The following is a 26,202-nucleotide window of genomic DNA, read 5'->3' on the forward strand; positions in this document are numbered from 1 at the left end:
GCCTTTATTTAAAAGGGCCTGAGTCATTGACCACAACATGTAGAAGGTTCGAATATTCAATCTATAAATCGACTTAATCGACTGATCGTTCCAGCTCTAGTCTTAATGGTCATTTTTTCACTTTGAAATTATTATTTTTGTTTCAGCATTAACATGTAAAATTCCACCTGAAGGTATTGCACAATTACAATATAACTGTCAATACCCATGGGTCAGCACATGGGCAAAAAGCCCAGCGTTCCAATGAAGCTCTGCTGTGCTCTTGGCCCGCAGCATATGCACCCAGCTGCTCAACGTCATCTGAATTGAAGTCTTCAATTGCTTGTGTACGTGGCTATCTGCATCCGTCCGCCCTCACGAAATGAAAAGGAAATGGGGTGAATAAATGGACCGCTACAGCGAAGCCAAGCAGGCGTGAGCACCCCACCCCCACCACCACCCCCAGGACCCTGCTCCCCATCCGCCTTGTCACCATGGTAGCCTCGCAGCCATGGCGATAGGGTATCCATGGCGACAGCCCTGCGGTACTGAGCGGGTTGCTGGCAAGTGGGGTGGGGGTGGGGGGGTGCTGCCGATGCGTTGGTGCTGCCGATGCGTTTGCGCAGCACGCGGATCAGGTGCTGCAAAGGAGGAGGATCCACGGTTCTCTCTCTTGCGCGCGCGCGCACGCGGGCGGGGAGCAGTCGAAGTGACCTTGAGTCGGAGCGAAACGGAATAGCAGCAGTTAGCAAGTGAGCTTCAGAGTGCTTGTAGGCAGAATGACGATGCAGGTAGGCTGCGCGCACATTCCATCAGTCGTTAACGATTGCAGTGTTTGCAATGCAGGTATTTTTTAGTGTTTATCTCGCGTGTTTTGCACGTTTTTTTATAGTTGGTATTTTCTGTTGATGTATAGCTTACTGTGTTATTTGTATTATGGTTACAGCGTGATGATTAAAATGACTAAGCATGAGCAATGAGTAATTATTTAAAACCGAATGAAATTGAAATTGCCCATACTAACTGAATTTAATGGAATTTGGTATATAAAATGTAAATAATGATGAGGTTAATTTTCACTGTATACAGCACTGTGTGTGTGGAGATGTCTGCGGTGTGTATAATGTAAAATGTGCAATGTCTGTTGATGTGTGTGAGCAGATGGATTTAGGATTATTTTGGGAAATTAATCTTTGTTGGATTTATATATTTTCTAAAATATTATGGCAGATTAAATGCCGTACACAATTATTTGTAAAACGTGGATACATCAAAGCTTAGAAAGGCTGTCTTGGAATTCAGTACACACTGTTTAATTTGTCCAAAAAATGGTAATAAATAATGTCGTTGCCAGATACTAAGTGTATACATATCTGAACTGCAGCTCACTGATAAATGAACAAAATTACTACGGAAGATGTCAGAACGTAGTAACAGTTATACAATGTAGTGTCTGTAATTATGAAACATAAAACACATGTTTTTGCTATGTGGGCATGTCACGTATGCATTGAGTGAATGGATAATGTTTAATTATTTTTTTTTACAGTAGAAAATGTTAATTCCTGCTGCGCATGAGAAAGTTTACAGACGCCACCAAGTTATTTACATTGTTGTTGACATGTGGTGCCTTCAGGCTCATTCTTTTACGTAACTAAATTGCCTGGGCATAAATATATTTAATTTGTTATTGTGCAAAGTCAGACATACAGTGTACTGTATGTATGACCATAATGGCTTCATTAAATATCGATCTAAATGTATACGTTCCCCAGCAGAGAGCTCAAGCAGATACTGTAATGATTTTACGTTAATTACATTTTTTAAAATCGACATAGAATCCCATACAATTAGTTTGCTCTTTGTGATGTATGCACGTTACGGTTCTGTATAATTTCACAAATATTTTATTTTATAACCACAGGGATAGTTCCAGGCATGTTTTTTTGTTTGAGGTCTCGGCTGGCATAAATATTGTAAATGTGAGTCGCTTTGCACCGCCTTGCCGCGGAGACATAAATTACATAAAAAATATGGATCGTGAATGTAAACATGAGGCTGTGTGCATGCTAATCTACCACTCCAAACAGGGCCCTTTGTTACCCACCGTGCGCATGTGGCCGAAAAGGCCCCCCGTGTTTTCCCTTTCAAACAATTCACTTGCGTGTATTTGAGTGACAGTGTATTTGGATGTATGATTTTTATCTTCTTTGTTGCACGAATATTAATACATTTTTACAATTGAAGCCACGTTTTTATTCGAAACCCATTGTTGATTTTACGTTGATAACTGGGCATTTATACTTCGCATTGATTCGTTCATTTCTCAAACTGAATGCAATTTCACAGATTTTTGGTATCTCACGATTAATATCACGTACTGTAACCACACGATTCAGATCGGCACGTGTCACTATTATTGTCTCCTCATTGCATCAACATCATCTTTCCTCCACCACCGAGATCGTAAATGGTTTAACATGAATTTAAGTTTGGCATGCTTGGGCATTTTGAGATGACAGTATAAATACAATGTATGTTGGTCAATCGCAATAATGTAGCAATAACTTACAAGCACTTTTTCAGACCCCTGCTGGATGAAGACATCCCCAAACCCCATCACTCGTGCGGGTTGATTGACCAAAATTCACCACACTGGCGGACCAATGTATTGAACTATTGGTCAATGATCACGTTAATTAGTGAATGGGCCACTTGTTAATTCAGTGCCTTGTGCTTGATAGATATATATTCGCGTGACCTTTGTCAGGTACATTATAACCAAATGGGGATAGAAAGCACAGTACAGTATTGTTTACAAATACACATTACTGTGATATAATATAAGTCTAAAAAAAGACAAAGATAAGCCCGTATAACCTTAACAGACTTTTGGGGAAAGTCCTGTTATCGAGTACCATTGAAGGTCAGCACGGCACATGAGGGGGTGGGTGGCCAGCACCACGCCTGGCCGCCTTTGTCTCCCTAGTGGCGATATTTACACACCACACCAGGTAGTCATTTTAGACTGATTCGACCTAGAGGAGGCCCAGGACCGGTTCAGATAATCATCACTGATGTTGGCTGTGAGCGAGAATCGAGCTCGGGTCACTGAGTTCGAAGCACAGTATGCTAACCGCTCCACTATCGTGCACACACACACACGTATATAGTGGCCGACACAATACAACCTCATTAAAATATGTATAATGAAAATATATAACTAAGACCTTTTATACAAACCGTGGACTCTGTGTCTTTTGGTTAATGGTCCTTTGTGTATAATATGAATAGCGATGGATATACCATTAAAATGCACAATTTGGTCAAAAGAATAAGGTGTTATCTTTATACGCATGGTATTAAAATCAGAATTCCCCTTCACATTTGTTGTAATTTAGTTGCACTGGTACTTTATAACGTACATATATCTAACACTTGATCGGCATCATTATCCTCTCTGTAATATTGACCCATTTATATATTCCGCAAGCATGAAATCACAACCATTTTGGTCTCATTACCCCTTGTCAGATGCAGACACTGTATAATCGACCCTGTCTTTATTTCAACATCTCCATTATAATGCTGTCTATTTAAACATTCAGCTTTTGTTACTCGTTACCTCTCATGCCATTAAAATTGCAGGGTTTTTTGTGTTGTAAATTAATCTTTGCTTAATTCAGAATTGCATAAAATGTAACTTGGAAAAGTCTACGGTCACTGTTCAGCTTGTAGTTTATTTCATAGGGATAAAGGAAAATGTGTTTGAAGCCGCACATATGACTCTTATTGTTTCCTTCTTGCACCAAATCGTCCGTCCTTCATATATGTAAAAAAATGGATCATGATTATTAGCCATGGTCTATCCAGAGCTGAATGGAGACCTTCTCATGCTGTTGCCATCCGTCGCGATATTTGTGATGTAACAATTCTCACGTACACGAAACATTTTTTGACACGCATTGTTGGAAGTGCACACATGCATGTATTTTCAACTTCTTTCGCATTGTACGTAACCAACCGTGATAATCGGAAGTGGTGGCACAGAGGTTGGTGTTCTGCGCAATTTACCCGACGACTTGAGTTTAATTCCCAGCCATGGCCAACATCAGTGGCGAGTGATATCAGAAGATATCCTGCTTCCCCCCCACCACGTATTGTTTTGTCAACAAACTCCCACATCTCCAGTGGCATGAGGACGACTTCATCTAGCAGTGGATTACCATCATCCATGATCATTCCACTGCTGGCTGAACGCTTCCCCAAGCCACATAGAACCTATGCACATGATTATTTTGTTTCACTATCTACTATCGATGGATGTATATATGAATGCGCTGCAATCCATGGGAAGCGAATTATTTTTTTAAGCAGTTTGTCCAAATATGTATCTAGAACTTCTTTTGCACCGTGCATAGTCAATCGTGCTAATCGGAGGTGCGGGAAATAGTGCTTTAGAAGGAAAACAATTTGTAGGGCTATTTTTTATAGCACTTGATAACATATTCCAATATGCAGGACTTGCACACGACATCCACCAATGGTAACATAGGCACATAGCCAAAAATGAGTTGTTTGCAAATGTGGTTTCTTTGCTTGGCTGTTAGTATGCTCAGATATATCTATATTTGTACGTGTGAGACCTCGTACGAATGGCGCTGTATAACATCGAGTTTTAGTTATCTGTAAGCTTTAACCACAACAGTCCTCTGCGAACCAGTTAACATCTTTCCGTTTAATTTTTTTGAAACTCTACTTTGTGTTCATGAACCTGGCAATTGTAGATTGGCTCTCATATTTCACAACTAAATTAGCTGGCATTACACCTGTGTGCATTATATTGAATGACTGCAGCCTTTTTTACTTCCCAGCCCGCGAACCGCACCGGGTATCTTTAGACATTTTATTATTTAGTGTCCGGGGTAAGCAAACGTGCAGTTCATTTAATGAGCTGCATTCTCGTTTCACAGTAACTCGTTTCATACGTGCAAAATTATCATGAATTTTTTTAAACACATTCTATTTTCACCTTGTAGGTGAGAATTGACATTCAACTGTCATGGCAGCAACATACTCTTATAGTGTGCCACTTCCACAGTATAAGTCGAGTGTTAATTGCAAGTACAATTGAAATTGACACCGGAAAAAGGTGACGTCGTTTCCTTTGGAAATTCAAGTGCTTGCCAATTCAGCTTTATATTGCAGTGCTTCACGTCATCGTTGCTATCGCGTGATGGAATAGCGTTATATAAATCATGCGTTATTATTACTTTGCCTTTGCACATTGTACGAATATTTGGCAGGATATTTTTGGCCAGTGGCACGCTCTCATAATTGTTTCACTTCGTCATTGCTATGGCTTAGTGTAATATCGTTATAAAAGTAATGCGTTGTTATTATTACTTTGCCTTTACACATTGTACGAATGTTTGGCAGTATATTTTTGGTTAGTGGCACGCTCTCATAATTGTTTAAAGGACAGCCGAGCGCAGTATCAGACTCTTCCATTCACACTCCACAATTGCGCTCTCTTTATATCATAGTTTCATGTTATGCTCCACCTGTGTTTAATATAATCATTTTGATTCCCATCCTTAACATTACAAATTTTACATCTGTGATTATGCCCTCAAGAATTCTGAAATCCATCTGTTTAAAAAAAAAATTATCAGACGGTTTAAAAAGAAGATATGTACGGAGGACTTAAAATTTTGAACAATATTATTTAATATGAACGTAGTAATATAGAATTCACCAGCATGCAAAGTGCATTATTACAGCATACAAAGTGCATGATTAATGTGTCTTCGTCGCATTTAGAGGTAGAATCTTGATACAAATGTAGATGAAAATTGGTGTGACACGATAGTGGGAGTTTGCAGCACCCTAGGCGAAGATGAAGTACAATACTTTCTAATAAATAAGATAAATTATTCAATGTGTTTGTTTACAAAATAAGTAGAGTGCCTGAATAACCTAATGTCACGATGACACGGGCTTTGGCTTAATATACATGGGATGGGCAGATTAATAGTGCACTGACACTTTCTTCTGCCTGCTGGTCTTGTTCAATAACAGATGGTTTGAGAAAATTCCCTCACATTGGCTGGGTAAATGTGCGTTTTCGTTCTGGTGCTCGTCACGATTCACTTGCAAGCACTTCAGCGACACTTTGATGTTTTTCACTGCTTACCGTATTGCGGCAGTGCCTTGCACTCTCTGACCTTTTGTTTTAGCCTTCCCAGATTGTTACGAGAACACATTCCTTTCTTGAAACAGTATTTAAAATGAAATGTTTATTGTTTTATTTGTATTCTTGGTTCTTTCGGTAAAGTCACGTAGAAGGGAAATAATAAAATAATACAAAATTTAAACCAATATTTGTATTATTTAATAATAATAAATATTATTTTATAATGAAAATATAGAAGGGAAATAATAAAATAAAAAATATTAAACTATTTTTTTATAACTTTATTATTTCCCTTCTACGTGACTTTACCGAAAGAACCAAGAATATGAATCCCTGCAGTCACGAAAGCTTTAAATCGAAATTTTTTTTGTGTTTGCTTTCACTTATATATATGCAATTGAAGGGGACATTATTGGTCCGGTGGTTAGCATATTGTCATATTATCTCAGTGACCTGAGTTCGATTTCTGGCGAAGGCTAACATCATTGCTGAGTGACATATGAACTTGTTCTATTTGTCTTCTTGGTTCTTTCGGTAAAGTCACGTAGAAGGGAAGTAATAAAATAATAAAAATAAAACATAATTTTATTATTTTATTACTTCCCTTATTTTATTACTTCCCTTCTACGTGACTTTACCGAAAGAACCAAGAAGATGAATCCCTGCAGTCACGAAAGCTTTAAATCGAAAAATTGTTCTATTTGCCCCCATTCATCAACTCGCACGGACCAGAGTGGTCAAGTAAGGTCAAACAATCCAATGATCAACACATCCAGTAGTGCATTGAGATATTGCTGTAACATTTGTACTTATTTTAATATGTATTTATGATTGGCAAAAATTAGACACTACACCTTCACATATTAGGGTCATCTCCTTGCTGTAAAACCAAGCTTAACGTAGAACTTGACATTTTGCAAGCAAATGCAAGTCAGCAGGGTCAAAGCACCAGCAATGTTATTTCTCTCGTGAATCCTAGCAGTTGCTGCCAGCCCCGTCACTTCTGAAAGACGTTCAGACTCAGGCTTTCACATTCAGTGAGATGAAGTCATGTGCTGCAGCGATTAATGTCTTCTGCTATTTCCCTCTGCTCCATCCGTGCCAGGTGCCCACGTTAACTACCTCGCCTGGTATGCAGGAAGTTGTGGGCTCTATTCCGACCAAAAAGAAGAGCTACGTATTTCAATTTAAAGCTTTCGTGACTGCAGGGATTCATCTTCTTGGTTCTTTCGGTAAAGTCACGTAGAATGGAAATAATAAAATAATAAAAATAAAACATAATAAAACAATTCTCACGACGTTTCGGACTCTGTCTTCTCGACAGACCTGTTCTTCACCTGAGGACGGCTGCTTGCGTTGTAGCCGAAACGTCGTGAGAATTATTTTAATATGTTTTATTTTTATTATTTTATTACTTCCATTCTACGTGACTTTACCGAAAGAACCAAGAAGATGAAGAGCTACGTAGCTCAGTGAGCCTAACCTGGTAAACTAACAAAAAGCTTTTAGTCGTTTTAGGCGTGCGGCACCAGTAACTCACCTGACATCGTCACGCAGCCTCTTAAGTCCTTGATGATCTTGCATTTCCTAAGTGTTGCTGAGTTGCCAGAACCGGTATTTGTGTAGGGATTTGTGCTGCATTTCTGTGACTTCTTCTGGCTTCAAACTGTCACACCCAATGAACTCAAAACCCTTTATGGGCAGCCAACGTAAGGCAATGTCTGTGTAAATGTTCTCCTGAGATGTCATTCAAAGCCAGTGTTGCTGAGGAGCCAACGTGGTTCCTTCATCACCCAGTTTGGCTCTTAGTCATCACGGCAGCTGTGGGGATGATGGTTTCATTTTGTTTAAGTTACAGATCATCTTTCAACTTGAATGTTTCTTCAGCTGATATGCTGCAAACCCTCAAACACGAATTTAATAGCAGGATTACTACGGCTAAACATTTTTTAAGTTATACTGCACTGTTAGTCTAATCTAATGATTGAAAAATGTGTGCTTGTTTAAAAATGTGTGCTTGTGCACCGCTACCAACGCAACGGCTTCACCAATTAATTAGTTTAATTGTTGGATTATAATTTGTATCTTTATTTGAAGCTTTCGTGACTGCAGGAATCCATACTCTTTGGTTCTTTCGGTAAAGTCACGTAGGTATAAAATGAAATAAATCACGACGTTTTGGGCGCAACACAAGCATCCGTCATCAGGTTATAATATGTACTTTTGTCATAAAAAATATGTAAAAATGATAGCTTTTCAAGTACTCTTTAATACAAAATGTCATCATCACGTCATCATCATATATGAGCCATAATATAAAATATTATACTTTAATTCATAATACTGTACTGTATCTGTTTTATTAATTTCTATAATTACTTCATGGGATCTCCTTTGCCAGTTCCAAAATATGATAATAGGGTTTTTCCATTTTGTCTGGAAACAAAACAGGTGTTAAGATGTTAAAACACCAAACTGGAACCTTTTACAAGGAATCATGTCTGCATTAACCACAATGCTTGTGGTCAGAATGCAAACAAAAACATACTTTGATAATATATGCATGGTCCTTGAAACTGATGGGTCCACACTAGAGACAGATTTCTTTTGAGCCTCGTCTCAAACGTACACGCCTTTTGGCGTCCTCTGGTCTAACACCGTGGTTAATGCAGACATGATTCCGTGTAAAAGGTTTCAGTTTGGTGTTTTAACATCTTAACACCTGTTTTGTTGCCAGAAAAAAGGGGAAAACCCTATTACCATCTATAATTACTGTACTGTAATATACATGACATGTTTTTTTTTATCACATTCCTTGTAATGCCAAAAGTATAATTGTGAGTTATTAAAGGGTTGTGATGAAAAACTGCAGTAGCCATAATTATGCAAACTCTTACGTGTAGAGAAGAACGTGGGTATAAGTAATTAGTTATCATCTAGTTATTGGTGGTACTTATATTTTTGTCATACACCCAACTTCACCGATGTTCCTCCTCTAACATTTTAGTGACGAGTGCTATATCATGTGCAATGTTGACGTCGTCCTGCACTATTTAAGACCGGAAACAGGTGGATGGCTTCACTATTCTGGCAAATCACCCGAAGATGCTGGATGTAATTTCCAGCAAAACGTCGTACTCAAATTGTAAATGTTGTGGATTCACTTTTCAAACACACCGGTGGGCTGAAAAAGTAATTAATTGGCGTTTTGTTAACGTGACACATTTCTTCCTGATTGGCCGTGTCGGGGGGGGGTGGAGGGTTGCGACACACTTATACTTACACGGTCTAACCCAAAAACTTTTATTATGAATAATACTGGTCGCGAAAGCCTACGTGTTAAACTCATGTGCAGAGTGTGGGCTCGGAGGGCTTCATGATGGGAGGGTGACCCGTAGCAATCGGGGAGAATTACAAACCCATCCTCTCACTCTCCCTAATGCAGAGACAGAGAGACGTCCTGGAAGTTTCCAGGAGTTAGTAGCAGGGCCCCCCCAGAGAGTTGATAATTATAGCGGCGCTGCATGCAGTCAAAGTTCACTCATTATTGCACGACTTTGCATCAGCTTCTCTTTGCATTTCTGTCATCACCGATTCTCTGTCCAGGATACAGGCACCGTTGAGATAAAGTGCCCTGCTATGCGCAGCTTATGGATGAAATGAGCGGGAGTGCCCTTGAATATTTATCAAAAATTACGTGAGCAGTAAAAAAATGTATGGAGAGATCATACTCACACCAGAATATTGTATGTCCATCATTGCAGCAATTGCTCATGCCCGATTATAGTGAACTTTTTCTCTAATTTCTTTAACTTTCCACAGAACATAGAACTGAGACTACATAACTCGGATGAAACACGTTAATATCAAATGCCTGCAGTCACGAAAAGCTTTAAGTCACGTTTTTGTCAACTTTACTGAAATTAGGTGATTGCACATTTTTACAATATTATTTACTTGAGATCTATGATCGGGCGGTCTCATATAACGATTAGTAGTACAGCATTGCCCTACGAGGCCATAGGGTAATCCTGTAAAGGGTAAAGGTGAAGCCCTGAAATGTTCGCTCAAACTCATGTGCCCTCACACACGAGTTTTCCCTGCGGGGGAAAAAATGACTTCATTAGCGACATGGGATGTTGTTAAATCACAGTTTTATGGTGACTTGTTTTTCAGACTGCAGATTAGAGGACTTTTTTTTATCAGTCGGCACAGTGATGACCATAGTCTAAATAGAAATCACTGAATTGGGTTTGTTGTTATCCTTCACCCGTATTTGAATTATACGAATTAACTACATTGTTAAAATGGATTTACGTCCGTTAGTCAGTCTGTCATTCACAACAGTGTGAAAGACGAGGTCGAATGCCCTCTCGAGAGGGTATTGAACCTACTCTTCCATACTGACCAGACGTCTTTGAAATCGGTGGAAGTACCCAAACATTACCCTGCCATATGCAACGTGCCAATCCACGTGCAGTGACGTACCCATTTATACTTTTAGGTAGACAGGGGTGGGTGACTTTAGCCAACTTGAACCGTTGTATCAACTGCGGCACCGGGGAGATTAAATAGAACCCATTGATCCAAGTCCAGCATGCTAACCATATACCACGGCAGCACCCCACGATACGTCGTACGAGGACAGAAATGTGGAATGTTCCCACTTTGAGCTCTCTCCCTTGTTAAAATATCCCGTACTGTATGTTTTTGCATGTTTACCTTAGTTGTCCGGTTGCTTGGCCATTCCCTTTGTTTCCCGATACACTCCATTGATCCTTCAACAGGACAGAACATTGTCATCTTTCCGATTACATTATAATTTTGTGATTCTTCCAGATAAAAAAAAAACACATTCCTGCGGAGGGAGCTGGTAGGAACGTTGGGTTGCTTGGTCAATGGCCAGGTTCAACGGCGGCGTGGTGTATTCCGCAAATATGGCCGACTGTGAGGGCGGGCACAAGCCGGCGTGAGTAGGTCAAACGTTTAAGGGCACCACGGGGTGGCCAGCCCCTCCCCACCCAGGCCCACCCCTCCCACCCCCCACCCAGCCCCACCCACTCCACCAAGCCCCTCCCCACCCTCCCCACCCAGCCCCTCCCCACCCTCCCCACCCAGCCCTTCCCCACCCTCCCCTCTTCACCCAGCCCCACCCCTCCCATTTTTGGATGGACGGACGGACGGACAGAATAATCCCCTGTGGGCTGGTGGAACCAGGTGGTTCCTACCAGTACTAGAATCGTATCCGTAGAATGTAGAGGCAGCGTCAGGAGTGACGAAAAGCTGAATTTAAATTCCCATTGCTATTAAGCTGCAACCATATGAACCATTCTGGCACATAGGCTTTCGTGACCAATATTATTCATAATACAGTTTTTTTTTCTTGGGTTAGGTCACGTGAGTATGAGTGTGTCGTTGACCCGTCACCACCCGACACAGCCAACCAGTAAGGTTGTGTGTTGGAGAGTAAATCCACATAATGTACTATTTGAGTACCGTGACGTTTCGCTGGCAATTACATTATTACATTATGGCGTATACCTGGTCCTGAAGGGACATGGGGGAGACATCTGAGGCATAGGAGGGTTTTGGATAAGTCGAGAGTAGGCATTATTAATCATCATGGGTCCATGTGGCATCAGCTTTGAATGCCACCATCAACACTCACTGAGATCTCGGTCACCTCTTTCACTGGCCTCCATGAGCACAGTTGCTCACACGAGCTTGCACGGCTCACTTAGTCGCAAAGATTTGATCGCATACTACTACTGCGCGCGAACGCACACACTCACTCTTGAATGTCTCACACCGACACGCTAAATTTCATGAAGTGGCAGCTGTCGGACACATACAGTGGGTATATAACATTTTTTACCATCTCATTCGTGTTGTTTCTTGTTTTGGTATCGCACCCATCCCGTTATGTTCACTCAATTAGCATACAACGCACTATTAGCAAATTATTTACATACCATTTGCATGCACATTTCATATCTAGGTATTGCATGCATGATACGATGCATGTATCATGTGGGCCTAATTGATGCATCGATGGTTCTTGAATAATATCTATAATTTTCTCCATGCAGCACGTACTTATCAATATTTTATTCAAAGTGGCAATTATAGATTGTTTTTTGCATATACAGCATGGGTATATTACACTGCCGTTGTTAATGTGAATTAGGCAGAGTCTGACGTGAGTGGAGCCCTTGAATCGTAATAATAAATCAAACGTGGGCATATTTCAAATCAATCAGCTGGGAAAAATATGCAAAATCTTCCAGGCTACGCCTTGCCCTTTGAAGGCACACACTGCTCAAAGCGCCCAGCGCGCTCTGTGTGCAACGTACTGCCTGCGGTGATTTTCTGCTCTCACGTCCTGAGATAGGGTTCAGGGCTCCAAAGTGGCTTTGTCTTTGCAGGTTACACCCATGGCATTTACAGAGACTCTCGATCCATTCTAGATTTGAAGCTTTCGTGACTGCAAGGATTCATACTCTTTATTATTTTTATTATTTATTTTTACCTACGTGACTTTACCGAAAAAACCTAAGAGTATACTCTCGATCCATCGCGATTTGAAAACAACCATGTTTTGCCACACGTATGTGTGGTTAATGCAGACTTGATGCCTTGCAAAAAGGTATCTATTTGGTGTTTTAACATCTTAACACCTTTTTTATTTCCAGACAGGGTCAAGCCTATTCTTATTTTTGTTCATCAATTTTATTCTGTGTTGCCGTCCCGCATCCTGGGTAATAACTTGTATAACCAGACCTCTTGTTCCGTGTCTCCACGTGCACATTAAAGACCTATTGGTTTTGTAGTAGTATTTGTTTAAACAAGCAACTTTGGGCCAGTTTTGACTTCAGCCTGACTCTGCTAATGAGACCCAGAAGGTGAAACAGTTCGGTGCAGAATCTGTTTGTTGAAACAGGTCCTGCTGGATAACATCGGTCTAGAAAGCCAATGTGGAGATGCATAAACCAAGCCCTGGTGTGTATGGTATTGTATCAAAGGTTTTGAAAATTGGTAGAAGTAAAGTTGCCTGTAAGGGTATCCCCAGGGACCATATATCACCATGATAATTTTCAGCCCTTTGCCAATCTGTTGGATGAAGACCTCCCCACGCTGTGTTGTTCAATGACGTTGTTGGACCATACTTTACCACGCTGGTCAGTGCGGGCTGGTGAAGGGTACGCCCAGGATTGGTTCAGATATCAGTGGCCACTGATGTTAGCCATGGTCAGGAATCAAACTAAAATCGACGGGTTCATCAGGCGGTGTACAAACCGCTGCATTACCGTTGCCTCGTCTTCACATGCATGTTATGCGTTAGGCATGTAACTATTGTAACCATTGACTGAATCCCACCAGCGATGTGTTGAATCATCACGATTCCGGATTGCAATTCAATTAATGTTGCACAAAGTTATTAATTGAATCGCGATCCTCCACAAATGCAGAGCAACATTTACTCGATTGGTGTATAATTTTGTTATGAAATCAGCAGCATTATACTTTCCTCTTGCTTGTGCAGTTATGCCCTCCTCACCAGGTCAATAAAAAACGGATTACATTGATAATGACATTGCCCTCTGTTTTTGTTTTGAGCCCCTGTGAGCTCATCCTTAATTTTTCGCTCTGTTTTGTGCCGTCACACGCGAGTTTTGCCTTACGGGGGAAGGGGGGGGACAGCTTCATGAGCTGCACGGGATGTTGTTAAATCACATATGGTGACTTATTTTTCAGATTGCAGATCAAGGACTTTTATCAGGCAGAATCGTGATAACCATAATCTAAAGAGAATCACTGAATTGGGTTTGTCGTTATCCTTCACCCGTATTTTAATGATACGAATTATCTACATTGTTAAAACGTAATTTATGTCTGTTAGTCAATCTGTCATTCACAACACTTATTTAAGCAATTTTCATTGTACAAATTCAAGTAAGGACTCGAGATTGAACTAATTATTCGGTGATGCAGCATTGTAAGTGGTGTGCACAAGCAATAAAAACAACTAATCATATTCATCAATGACACTGTAGTCTTAAAATAAAAAATGGAAATAGGAAACATTTGGGGCAATGGACCTTTTGCAGAGGTAAACTATTGTGTGAATTTTTTTTCCACAATGCTCATTTCATTGCCTTTTTTCTAAATGTATAACATGCCTCACAGTCACTACTTAAGTCAAGAGTTGTAGAACTGAAGAAACATGTGGTGGAAAAAACATGTGGGGGACAAATGGAGTCTTTGGTGGCAGCGGGGGGCGCGGAATTAAACCATGAAATTGCACAAGCATTTTAAAGTACAAAAATAACATGTTCCAACAAGGAGGACTTCGTGCAGGTAAATACAACCTGAATTGAATACTTTGCAATACTTTTGTTGAGACTGAGTGGGTGGCTGACCCACTTGCTTTGTTTCCAATGTAGTTTCACAATAGACCACATTAAAAACCCGAGTCCTTTCAATGACAATTACTCATTGAGAGGTGGGTTAAAAGTTAAACATCTTTTCTATTTATAAGCTTATCAAAGGCACAATATCTCATCTCAATAAGGGCAGGAAATTGCTCATTTAGTCGAGCATAAGACTTCCAGTCATTCGACTATGTGCTCAATTTATAGCAACAAAAGTACGGCTTAATTGTGAGCTGTCATATTCATGGGGAATTTACACCACTCGCTGAGCACCATCTGAAGGGATTACCACTCCTATGTTGAATGTAATATGGAGACTCACTCTAATGCTTGCAAAAGAGCCGCAAAGTAAAGCTCATCTTATTTACCTGTCTAGGTTAATGTATCTATCGACAACTAATTTCCCTTCTGAGCTGGGTACCATCGATATTTGTGCTCATTCTAAGTTTTATTTTGTTTCAATCCCTGGTGCTTACCGCTTGATATCAGCTGGAGCTATCTAGAAACTGTGCCCTGTAAATATTCCATGTTACATTAAGCCCTGGTACTGACCTTTACCTTGTTACACAGCATGTGTCTTTATACCTTTACATATATCTCTTCACTTGGTGTCTGTTTGGATACTTGCACATGCGGACTGGTAGGGTGATTTATTTCTTCTGATGGTACAAATGTTTCAAAAACGACTGTCATTTTGGTAAATAAAGTGTCTAATACACAAGGGTGAGGGAAAAACAGTGAAGCTAAATACTGCAATGACCAGCTGAGCTACAGGTAAAGGTGCAGCCCTAAAATGATGCGCTCACACTACCACCAGCAGAAGGTTATCCACTCGAGGGAGCTCAAGAGAACCCCTTGCGGATGATATATTTGGCCTACTCTTCCACACTGGTCAGATATCTCAGAAAGATTTTTGAGTACTCACACATTTCCACCAGCAGGACCGTGCTCATCAGCTGCTATAAATAAATCTAAACATGCTTTTAGAGTATTTGGCTGCTATATATTTCCACGTGATAAGCCGCTTCGTTGAACTATCATGTGTGGCCAGGTCGCTGATGAAAATGAACTAATAGCTCAGTGAGCTTTACCCGGTAAATTTAGTTTTAGTATATTTATTTATAGTGATTTCCTTACCTTTTCTATACTTTGCACTCCTATTATTTTTGTATTGTTGTTGTAACTTTCTGACCTGTCCTTATTTGACGTTTGTGACAACGAGCTTCATAGCTCATAGGATTTTTCCAGAATAGCTAAAGATTCTGATCGGCTAACTGTGGTGACAACCCATTTATACCACACAAGAGGCTGGCAGAATTCGAGAAACTTTCCCCATTCTTTAAACTGCCATGCTGGGAGATCGAATCGAAATGGTGACTGCTTGTTTGCGAATCCAGCGAGCTGACCAATGCACCGCGGCAGCATCCGAGCCATAAGCTTCGTCCATAATTAGGATCCTCTCTCGGTTTTTTCTGGTGCCGCTGTTCAAGCCATAAATGATGCAGCAATATATAAATACTGTAGTATGCATTCTACTGTTGTTTTTTCACACGGAATTCAAGTTCATTTATTAGGTATAGCCCTGTGAGCCATTCGGCTCTTGAATCGGGTGCAACCGCAACAAACAAAAAACAAAAACATGAACAAAAAACATCTTAAAGTGAACATGTAACTGAGTGCAAACAGAAAATCCAAGAAAAGACAGCAAAATATTGCAGAAAAAAACACCGTACACCAACGCTGTGTGCAAAAATCCCAGTGGGATGCAAGTCAAACAACCAACAACAACCACAAGACAACTTAGATTAAGGCCATCAGTCTAACTCTGTACTACAACAAACAAACATGGCTAAACCAATATACTTTTCGAAATCACCAAAATAAAGCCATGAAACTAATGAAACAGTGATCATAGGAACTGTGACCGAATTTTCACAATAAACGACGCAAACAACATGTACTACCAAACTCTGCAGCCATAGCTGGCTGCATGAGTCACTCCACAACAGTAGGAGCATCAATCAGAGTATTATAATTTTTCAACGCACCTTTAAGATCAGCAGTTATGGTTAGTACTGTACATGTGAAACCCTTGATACAATACGATGACCTGAGGCCGTGACCTATGACCCTGAAGGTGATGTGGGTTCCTTCCCACGCCACTTCCTCCCCATGCTACTTCATTTTAAATACAAATGGACATCGTTCCTTTAATATGCATTCCGCTTGCATGGATTCTTATTACTCTATTGAGGATGGTTCATTTACTCAGTACATCTTCATGCAAAAACTATACTTGCAAATATTATGGAGACTTTTGACGCTGAGAAAAATGTGAATAGTATGTACTTCAACGAATTTCTCTCACAAGCTTTACCTGAGCCAGGCTAACTTTTCTAAAAATAGATAACAATCACATTTTAATATATAAAAGTAGCAATATTTGATAAACCACTCGCCCACTCAGCCAGTCTATGTAGTCTAACGCTATTTGATAGCTTTGAAATTAATGATAAACAACAATTTACTATAACTTACGAGGCATAACACAACACCTTTGGAGATTAGTTGCTTCTCCCACTGCTTGATTAGCTTTTCCCCCAGCATGTAAAATGTTTACTCTGCTGGATCGACTATAAAGAGCCATTTCTCTCCTGCTGTTAAGCCGTCTTGATTGATGCTAAAGAGACTATTGGACTCGCAACTCGTGCATGGTCCTCCAAACATGACTTTCTACGTGGCCTGCAAATCACACCTCAGAGAAATTCCAATATTAACGATCTCCTTAAGTAGCCACCCCCTGCCCCAGCCATCAGTGCGCCCCTTGCATCCCATTCTCTATGTAAAGTAATACATTCGCTCATGCCCCAAGGTGCAATTAGCAGTACAGCGAGCATCGTACCGCCATTTTTGATTATTTACGCCTGTCTCAAAAAACGCACAGCATTGGTACAAATGTTGTTATTAATATAAAGTATTGCTCACTCTGTCGAGGGCAGAGAAAGGTTAACTAGATCCGATGCTGCTGTGTTCATTAGCCACAAGGCATTTTTCTTTTCTACAGATGCAAAGAAATGTAATGACAGGCGCATAATATTGACCTGAGGCCTACTGGATAAATAATATAACAGCCTTGTATGTATGCTGAACTTATTTGCACCGTACGTAACCAACTGTGCTATTCTATGCTCAGTATAATTGTGCATTTCTCTGTTACTGTGCCAATTACTATTATAGAATTTAGATTGTTAATTACTCATTTTGTTATATTTGGAATTCCAAATGCCAAACGTGAAAATTCAGGCCATATTAAGAGATAGCTGAGTGGACTATTGCTCAGCTTAGAAAGTCTCAGACAGGGTCCTCAAAACTCCAGGCTTCATACCTGTCCATAGTTTAATAATGTACAGCTCTTTCTCAATCCTCTGCTGGATGAAGGCCACCCTGATGGAAGCCATAGCCTCGAAAATAACTCAGGATTTACAGTGCAGTGCAATGACTGCTTTGCCACCAGTCTCACCCAGTATAGTTTAGCTGTCTACAGGCAGTCCCCGGGAAGGGTTAGGTTCCCGAGAACGATGATCTGTAGCCCGAATTTTCCGTATATCATAAACTGAACAATTTCCCTCCAAAATCAACGATAAAATCCCATAGCCAGAAATAGTTGTGCCTCCCCTACTCGATTACTAGTTTGTTATCTCTCCGTACTGTATCGCTCTGCCGTGCGTTTTCTATCGTTACCTGTAGCGTATTGCTGTACATACGCTCTGCACTCCCTATGATTCTTGCATTTCATTAAATATCTACCCTAATACTACCCACAGTTAAACTAATGGAACATATACTCTATCCAATTGTTTATGAATACCATAAATCATTTTAATATTAATTGTTAACAGAAAGCAGTCCGTTTCGAATGTTCGTTTACCGTGCATTAGGCCAGGCCTAGACTTCTCCGATCGCTGTTGACTGAGACCAAAAGCAATCAAAGTATAATTGTGTTAAATAAAGTACATACAATAAATAAACTTAAAATGAAGAAAACTAGCAATAGAAACAGAGGGGGAAATTAGTTCTAAGCACAGAAATCAAACAATTAGGTAATGCAGAGTAGCTATTAATCACTGCCTTGGGGAAGATGCTGCCCGCCTTACGCCTTGCTCCGCAGTATTCATCTGCAACCTCACCGCGCTCCACTACTTACGCTTACGTAACTAACGCAAACATTTCCGAAAATTGCATTTTTTTACATGATTTTTCGGAGCATTTTCGTAATGTCGGATTTCCATAAGTCGGGCCTTCTGCTACCCAGGGACTCACTGTATTTAATTTTCTTTACCAATTATCAAATGTGCAAAATATTTAGACACTTCATTGGAATTTAATTGCCAAGTCGACAAAAGCCGGCCAAATAAAAATAAATGTAGGCCAAGGTGGACACGATAACTCTATTTTTGGAACCCATGGGATAGTTTACAGCATGGCCAGTGTGGTTGGGTGAAGATGAGTTTTAATATACTGCAGAAATAATAAGACTAGAGCGTAGACTAGCAGATTTATGTGGACATTAAAGAGGGTCTTTATGTGCCATTGTCATGAAAACCAAATATGGGGTATTGCCTGTAGTGGATGCATTCACAATTCACCCTTCACAGGAAAGTTGCCAATACATAACAACATCGCGCTGAGCCAGGACAGAAATCTCTGGGACAAAACTGCTCCATGCAAATATTTCGCACATAGATGATGATGGATGATAATTCTATATATAGTTCGATAAAATTATGCTGTTATAAATAGATTTGATCAGTCTTGGGGTCTAATTATTTTCTGAAACCCATTTAATTTTAATCACAATACTTAATGCAAAGTATAATTTTACATTTTCTCAGTATGCTTTCATTGTCCTCTAAATGTATGAAACAAATGGGACTATTAGAGTAATATTTTGAATTAAATGGAAGTAAAGTAATCACATTTATTCTAGATTTGAAGCTTTCGTGACTGCAAGGAATCATCTTCTTAGGTTTTTTTCGGTAAAGTCACGTAGAAAGTAAAATAAAATAAAAACAAAAATCACGACGTTTCGGAGGCAACACAAGTCTCCGTCATCAGGTGGGACCCTCACAGCCAGATTAGCTGTATCAAGTGAGGCAATGATTCAAGATGTAATCCCTTAAAAGCGAGTTGAGGGGGGAGGGAGAGGGAGGGGGGAGCTCATCAGACTATGGTAGCCAATGAAAGGAACGTATCGGGAGGGAGGGGGGGCGAGGCCAAAAGGGTGGGCGATGGACGTGGAAGCGCTTGTGCGCAAGCGGCCAATTACTGCACACGCCAACACAATGGAGCGATTGTGCGCAAGCGGCCAGCCACTGCACCCGCCAACACAATGGGCAGAGAGGAGGAGGGGAGGTCTAATACACATGATAGACAAAAGAACGAAAATGATGATGGGTACAAACTTAGGGGGAGCTCATCAGACTATGGTAGCCAATGAATGGAACGTATCGGGAGGGAGGGGGGGGCGGAGGGGGGCGAGGCCAAAAGGGTGGGCGACGGACGTGGAAGCGCTTGTGCGCAAGCGGCCAATTACTGCACACGCCAACACAATGGAGAGAGAGGGGGAGGGGGGGTCTGATACACATGATAGACAAAAGAACGAAAATGCCCATGTTTATACCAATGCTGGCTGAACAATGAAGAGAGTACTGTTAAAATAACTGGGGATGTTAACACTCGGTAAAGTACAGTAAAATAGTGCCTGTCAGATAAGATGGTCCAAAAAATTTGTGATTAAGTCTTTTTTGCGTGGTTGATAACATCTTTCCAATGATTATGATTACTGGAAAGATGTTATCAACCACGCAAAAAAGACTTAATCACAAATTTTTTGGACCATCTTATCTGACAGGCACTATTTTACTGTACTTTACCGAGTGTTAACATCCCCAGTTATTTTAACAGTACTCTCTTCATTATTCAGCCAGCATTGGTATAAACATGGGCATTTTCGTTCTTTTGTCTATCATGTGTATCAGACCCCCCCTCCCCCTCTCTCTCCATTGTGTTGGCGTGTGCAGTAATTGGCCGCTTGCGCACAAGCGCTTCCACGTCCATCGCCCACCCTTTTGGCCTCGCCCCCCCTCCCTCCCGATACGTTCCTTTCATTGGCTACCATAGTCTGATGAGCTCCCCCCTCCCTCTCCCTCCCTCCTCAACTCGCTTTTAAGGGATTACATCTTGAATCATTGCCTCACTTGATACAGCTAATCTGGCTGTGAGGGTCCCACCTGATGACGGAGACTTGTGTTGCCTCCGAAACGTCGTGATTTTTGTTTTTATTTTATTTTACTTTCTACGTGACTTTACCGAAAAAACCTAAGAAGATAATCACATTTAATCTGCATGCTGATTACATTTGAATGTCATTTAAATAAATATCGCATACAGTAATAGGGGTAGAGGTTGATTTTAATGAGGCTACTAATACAGGAAGATGCCGTCGTGTTCATGGTTAGCACACGGGACGTGGGACGGGTAATCATGGGACGTGGGACGTGTAATCATTCTCCAAGCACAGAAGTTGAAATCTCCCCACTTCTATCAACCCAGCAGTATAAACGAGTACACTAAAACTAATCTATTTTATTTTACCACGTAAGGCCCATTGAGCTATATAACTCTTTTTAGTCCACTGGCCACAAATTATAGCTCAACGAAGTGGCTTATCACGTGGAATGTATAGCAGCCAAATACCGGAGGACCGAGAGAAAAATCCACGTGCTCACAGGGTCGGGATCGAACCCACGACCTCCTCCATACCACATGTGGTGGAGTAAAGTGTGGGTGCTCTGGCCTCTTGGAAAAGCTTCTGGTTTGAAAGAGGAGGCCAAAATGCCCTTGAGTGGAGGCACCATCTGTCAGTAGTGGCGTGACCAAGAAATTCTAGTGGCTGCAACTTCACTTTTTTGTGTTAATTTTATTGTCGTTGCCCCGCACCTCCGATTAGCATGGTTTGCTACGTACGGTGCAAACGAAGCTCAACATACATACACATACCTTGGAAGGCAAATGCTCTAGAGTAGTAGGTGTTGCTATTGGTGCTGCTATATCAAACAGCAAGAGTATATTGGCCTCTTCCTTTCATTGTTCTGCAGGTGACAGCATTCCAAACCCTGTTCCAGAGACAGACCAAGAACTAAACTGTGTTATCACGGCCAAAATAGAAGGTAAGCCCCGAACACAAGGGAAGACTCTCGACATGCACACCTTTCATAGCTCTAATCTGATTGCCATTGAATCGTGTGGTCATAACTGCTGTGAATATATAAAGCCACTAAGCGCATTGTCCGTACTACTAGCGTGACATTGCATTTTACTAAGCCTAAGGAACGCAACACTCTCTTCAACATTACTGGTGGGAAACAAAATTTCACAAGAGACCTATATTCGGTCCGTATTTTGTGCGCAAAATGTTGTTTTATCTTTGTTGGTGCCCTACCAACAAATATACTGAGATGCCAAAGCCAACGTCAACTTAATAGCTTAATCCTACAGAATATTGCTTTAACTATTGAAGTTGGAGACCTGAGTCAAATTAATATCCATACACACGAGTAGAAAAACATGTATCTGCAAGTCTATTGTATAATTGCTAAGATTATATAAATTATAAGCTGCAGTAACACTCTATCTCAAATCGGCAGTTTTTCAATCATCAGCCATGGTCAATCCACTACTGAACAACGACCTCACGAAGTTGCCAACATACTTCATGATCCTGCAATGGTTCTTGTAACGCTCAGTATATTATTCACCGATTCTTATTAATCGAAGTACATGTACAAATATCTTCTTCAGGCAGCCAATTAGCATGGCAGCAGAGCAATCTCTTTTGTTTTGTTTACTGTCGGGGCCTAACCGCGTGGTGTGTTCACGCTGTTTTGTTGACAGAAATTTCAGCTCAGATAGTGGAGAAGGCGAAGGCCGGGGCGGTGGCCTTTTTGGTTGGCGAGGGTCAGAAGCAAACGGAGACGGCGTCGGCACACAGGGTAGCGGAAGCTGGTGAGATGACGCACTCCTTGCGACGCACGCACGATTGCAGCAGCAGCACGCGCGCTAACGAGCCGAGATGTTTCATGTTGTGCTGACAAGCGGAGAGTTCTTTTGCTGGCCTACAGAGACATCTGTTATAGGAGGAGAGTGGGTGCGTGCGGATGATGGAAATTCGCAATATTAAACTCTTTATTAAAAACGATCGTGGTCATTAGCTAAGAGCGTTGTTTAAATATTGAAATGCTGGCCAAGAAGCATTAGAATAAACACAATTGGAATTTGGAATAATCATAAAGAAGTTGGACAAGATACAGTTTATTTCATGCACAAACCACATATCTTGTATACGGTGAGGGAAAAAAGTATTTGATCCCCTGCTGATTTTGTACGTTTTCCCACTGACAAAGAAATGATCAGTCTATAATTTTAATGGTAGGTTACTTTGAACAGTGAGAGACAGAATAACAACAACAAAATCCAGAAAAACGCATGTCAAAAATGTTTTAAATTGATTTGCATTTTAATGAGGGAAAAAAAGTATTTGACCCCTCTGCAAACATGACTTAGCACCTGGTGGAAAAACCCTTGTTGGCAATTACAGAGGTCAGACGTTTCTTGTAATCGGCCACCAGGTTTGCACACATCTCAGGAGGGATTTTGTCCCACTCCTCTTTGCAGATTTTCTCCAAGTCATTAAGGTTTCGAGGCTGACATTTTTCAACTCGAACCTTCAGCTCCCTCCACAGATTTTCTATGGGATTAAGGTCTGGAGATTGGCTAGGCCACTCCAGGACCTTAATGTGCTTCTTCTTGAGCCACTCCTTTGTTGCCTTGGCCGTGTGTTTTGGGTCATTGTCATGCTGGAATACCCATCCACGACCCATTTTCAATGCCCTGGCTGAGGGAAGGAGGTTCTCACTCAAGATTTGACGGTACATGACCCCGTCCATCGTCCCTTTAATGCGGTGAAGTTGTCCTGTCCCCTTAGCAGAAAAACACCCCCAAAGCATGTTTCCACCTCCATGTTTGACGGTGGGGATGGTGTTCTTGGGGTCATAGGCAGCATTCCTCCTCCTCCAAACACGGCGAGTTGAGTTGATGCCAAAGAGCTCCATTTTGGTCTCATCTGACCACAACACTTTCACCCAGTTGTCCTCTGAATCATTCAGATGTTCATTTGCAAACTTCAAACAGGCATGTATATGTGCTTTCTTGAGCAGGGGGACCTTGCGGGCGCTGCAGGATTTCAGTCCTTCACGGCGTAGTGTGTTACCAACTGTTTTCTTGGTGACTGGTACCAGCTGCCTTGAGATCATTGACAAGATCCTCCCGTGTAGTTCTGGGCTGATTCCTCACCGTTCTCATGATCATTGCAACTCCACGAGGTGAGATCTTGCATGGAGCCCAAGGCCGAGGGAGATGGACAGTTCTTTTGTGTTTCTTCCATTTGCGAATAATCGCACCAACTGTTGTCACTTTCTCACCAAGCTGCTTGGCGATGGTCTTGTAGCCCATTCCAGCCTTGTGTAGGTCTACAATCTTGTCCCTGACATCCTTGTAGAGCTCTTTGGTCTTGGCCATGTTGGAGAGTTTGGAATCTGATTGATTGCTTCTGTGAACAGGTGTCTTTTATACAGGTAACAAGCTGAGATTAGGAGCACTCCCTTTAAGAGTGTGCTCCTAATCTCAGCTCGTTACCTGTATGAAAGACACCTGGGAGCCATAAATCTTTCTGATCGAGAGGGGGTCAAATACTTATTTCCCTCATTAAAATGCAAATCAATTTATAATATTTTTGACATGCGTTTTTCTGGATTTTGTTGTTGTTATTCTGTCTCTCACTGTTCAAATAAACCTACCATTAAAATTATAGACTGATCATTTCTTTGTCAGTGGGCAAACGTACAAAATCAGCAGGGGATCAAATACTTTTTTCCCTCACTGTATATCACACTCATTGTCAAGTGAAGCAAATGGGCATTCGTGGGGAATGGCGGTTTAAAAAACCGTTACCCCGATTCTGCCGCGGTGGCGAGACGTTAACTACCTCGCCTAGTATATAAGAGGTCGTGGGTTCAATCCCGACCCTGGCAACCTGTATATTTGGAGGTTGCATGTCTCTCTCCCCGTGGTCGCGTGGATTTTCCTTTGGGTCCTCTGGTTTTTTCCCTCCATATAGAAACACGCGTTTAGAATATTTGGCTGCTGTTACAAAATTCCACGTTAATATGCCACTTCATTGAGCTATCATTTGTGGCCCGGTCGCTTTTCAACAAGAGCTATATAGCTCTGTGGGACGTACCTGGTAAAATAAAACAAATAAACAAGCGATGAACAAATCTAGTGACGGAATTATCAACACACCGAGAGTTGGAGATTGAACAAATGATTTGGGTAGTTGTAAATTTTAGATTGTATCTACACTTGACAGGGGTCACGAGGATCAACAGTCAGGGCTCTCTCTTCTATCGGTCATTTGAGAATAGATGATGATAAATATTACTACAAACAATTTCTCACTGAAATCTATCATTCATGTACAGTTAAACTTGTGATGGCAATGCTAAAGTCACTGGAAACTTCAGCGATATATAAGATTAATCTTACAACTGGATATGCTGTTGGCGGTTTTGTGATTTCATATTTTGCACTGTTCTGTGCGTTGCATTCAATACCGTTAGGTCTGCGTTAAACGCGTAACTAACGTGTTGATTCGAGTACTTAATATGAAAATAGCCAGAACACTTTTGCAGTACAGCATGCTTTAGACAGTCGTGGTGCTGTATTTAGAAAGTGCAGATAACAGCCACCATAGAGGCATCTGATGGCAGAATTTCGTTAGGACTGCTGGTACTGCAACAAAACAAACAATACAAAAAAGCAAACGCCCAGCTTTGCGAACTCCAGGAGCTAAATTGTGCTGGCGAAACGCTCACATTGACAATGAAACATCGCTGTGCTTGCTGTCAGAAACTGTGTCCACGTTGGCATCTAATTGGCTCTTTGTGTGCAGATCACCAACCCCCATCTGCTGGCAGTGTCAGTCCACCAGCAGCAAAAGCATCATCAGCAGCATCGCGGGACAAGTCAAAGAAGCAAACGCCGAAAGGTAGAAATTTGCTCGGAGAAAATCACACGTCCTTTCAAAAGCCAGTGGCTGTGTGTGGCCGCTTGCGGCCGAGGGCAGTTGACGTGGGGGAGAGTGCCTCGCGAATAAACGTCTTCTATGCGGTGACACCAGCTCACACACGGTGATTCGGGTTAAATCCCAGACACAATGGGGATTACATCGAATTGCAGTCACGGTGAATGGGAATAAGTAGCAACTGGAAAGCCGTGTGCTGATGACCACTGGATGAACTTTCGTGTGTAGATTGGGTTAATTCAATCAATTCGTCAATCTTCTGTGCCATTACGTTGGATAAGAGCTGAGAAGATAGGCATTTCATTCGGGAAAGAGGCGTACACACCAGCAAGGCTTATTGCTTTGCGTATTAAAAATGTGCCGGTTTTGTGCAGTACAATGATAATGGAATATAC

General features: G+C 41.2%; 1 protein-coding gene across 1 annotated transcript in view; it reads left to right on the forward strand.

The window, feature by feature from the left end:
* The window catches only part of LOC144719844 (uncharacterized), an 89,181-nt gene that overhangs the window by 19,399 nt on the left and 43,580 nt on the right, over positions 1-26,202 (forward strand). Inside the window, exons 3-5 of the mRNA XM_078596101.1 lie at positions 21,765-21,836; positions 22,561-22,671; positions 25,676-25,771. Of these exons, the coding sequence (XP_078452227.1) occupies positions 21,765-21,836; positions 22,561-22,671; positions 25,676-25,771 (279 nt within the window). The remainder of the gene's footprint in view (positions 1-21,764; positions 21,837-22,560; positions 22,672-25,675; positions 25,772-26,202) is intronic.

The sequence above is a fragment of the Lampetra planeri genome, chromosome 1 (genome assembly GCF_965212315.1).
Source record: "Lampetra planeri chromosome 1, kcLamPlan1.2.h2, whole genome shotgun sequence".
In the NCBI taxonomy this organism is placed as follows: Eukaryota; Metazoa; Chordata; class Hyperoartia; order Petromyzontiformes; family Petromyzontidae; genus Lampetra; species Lampetra planeri.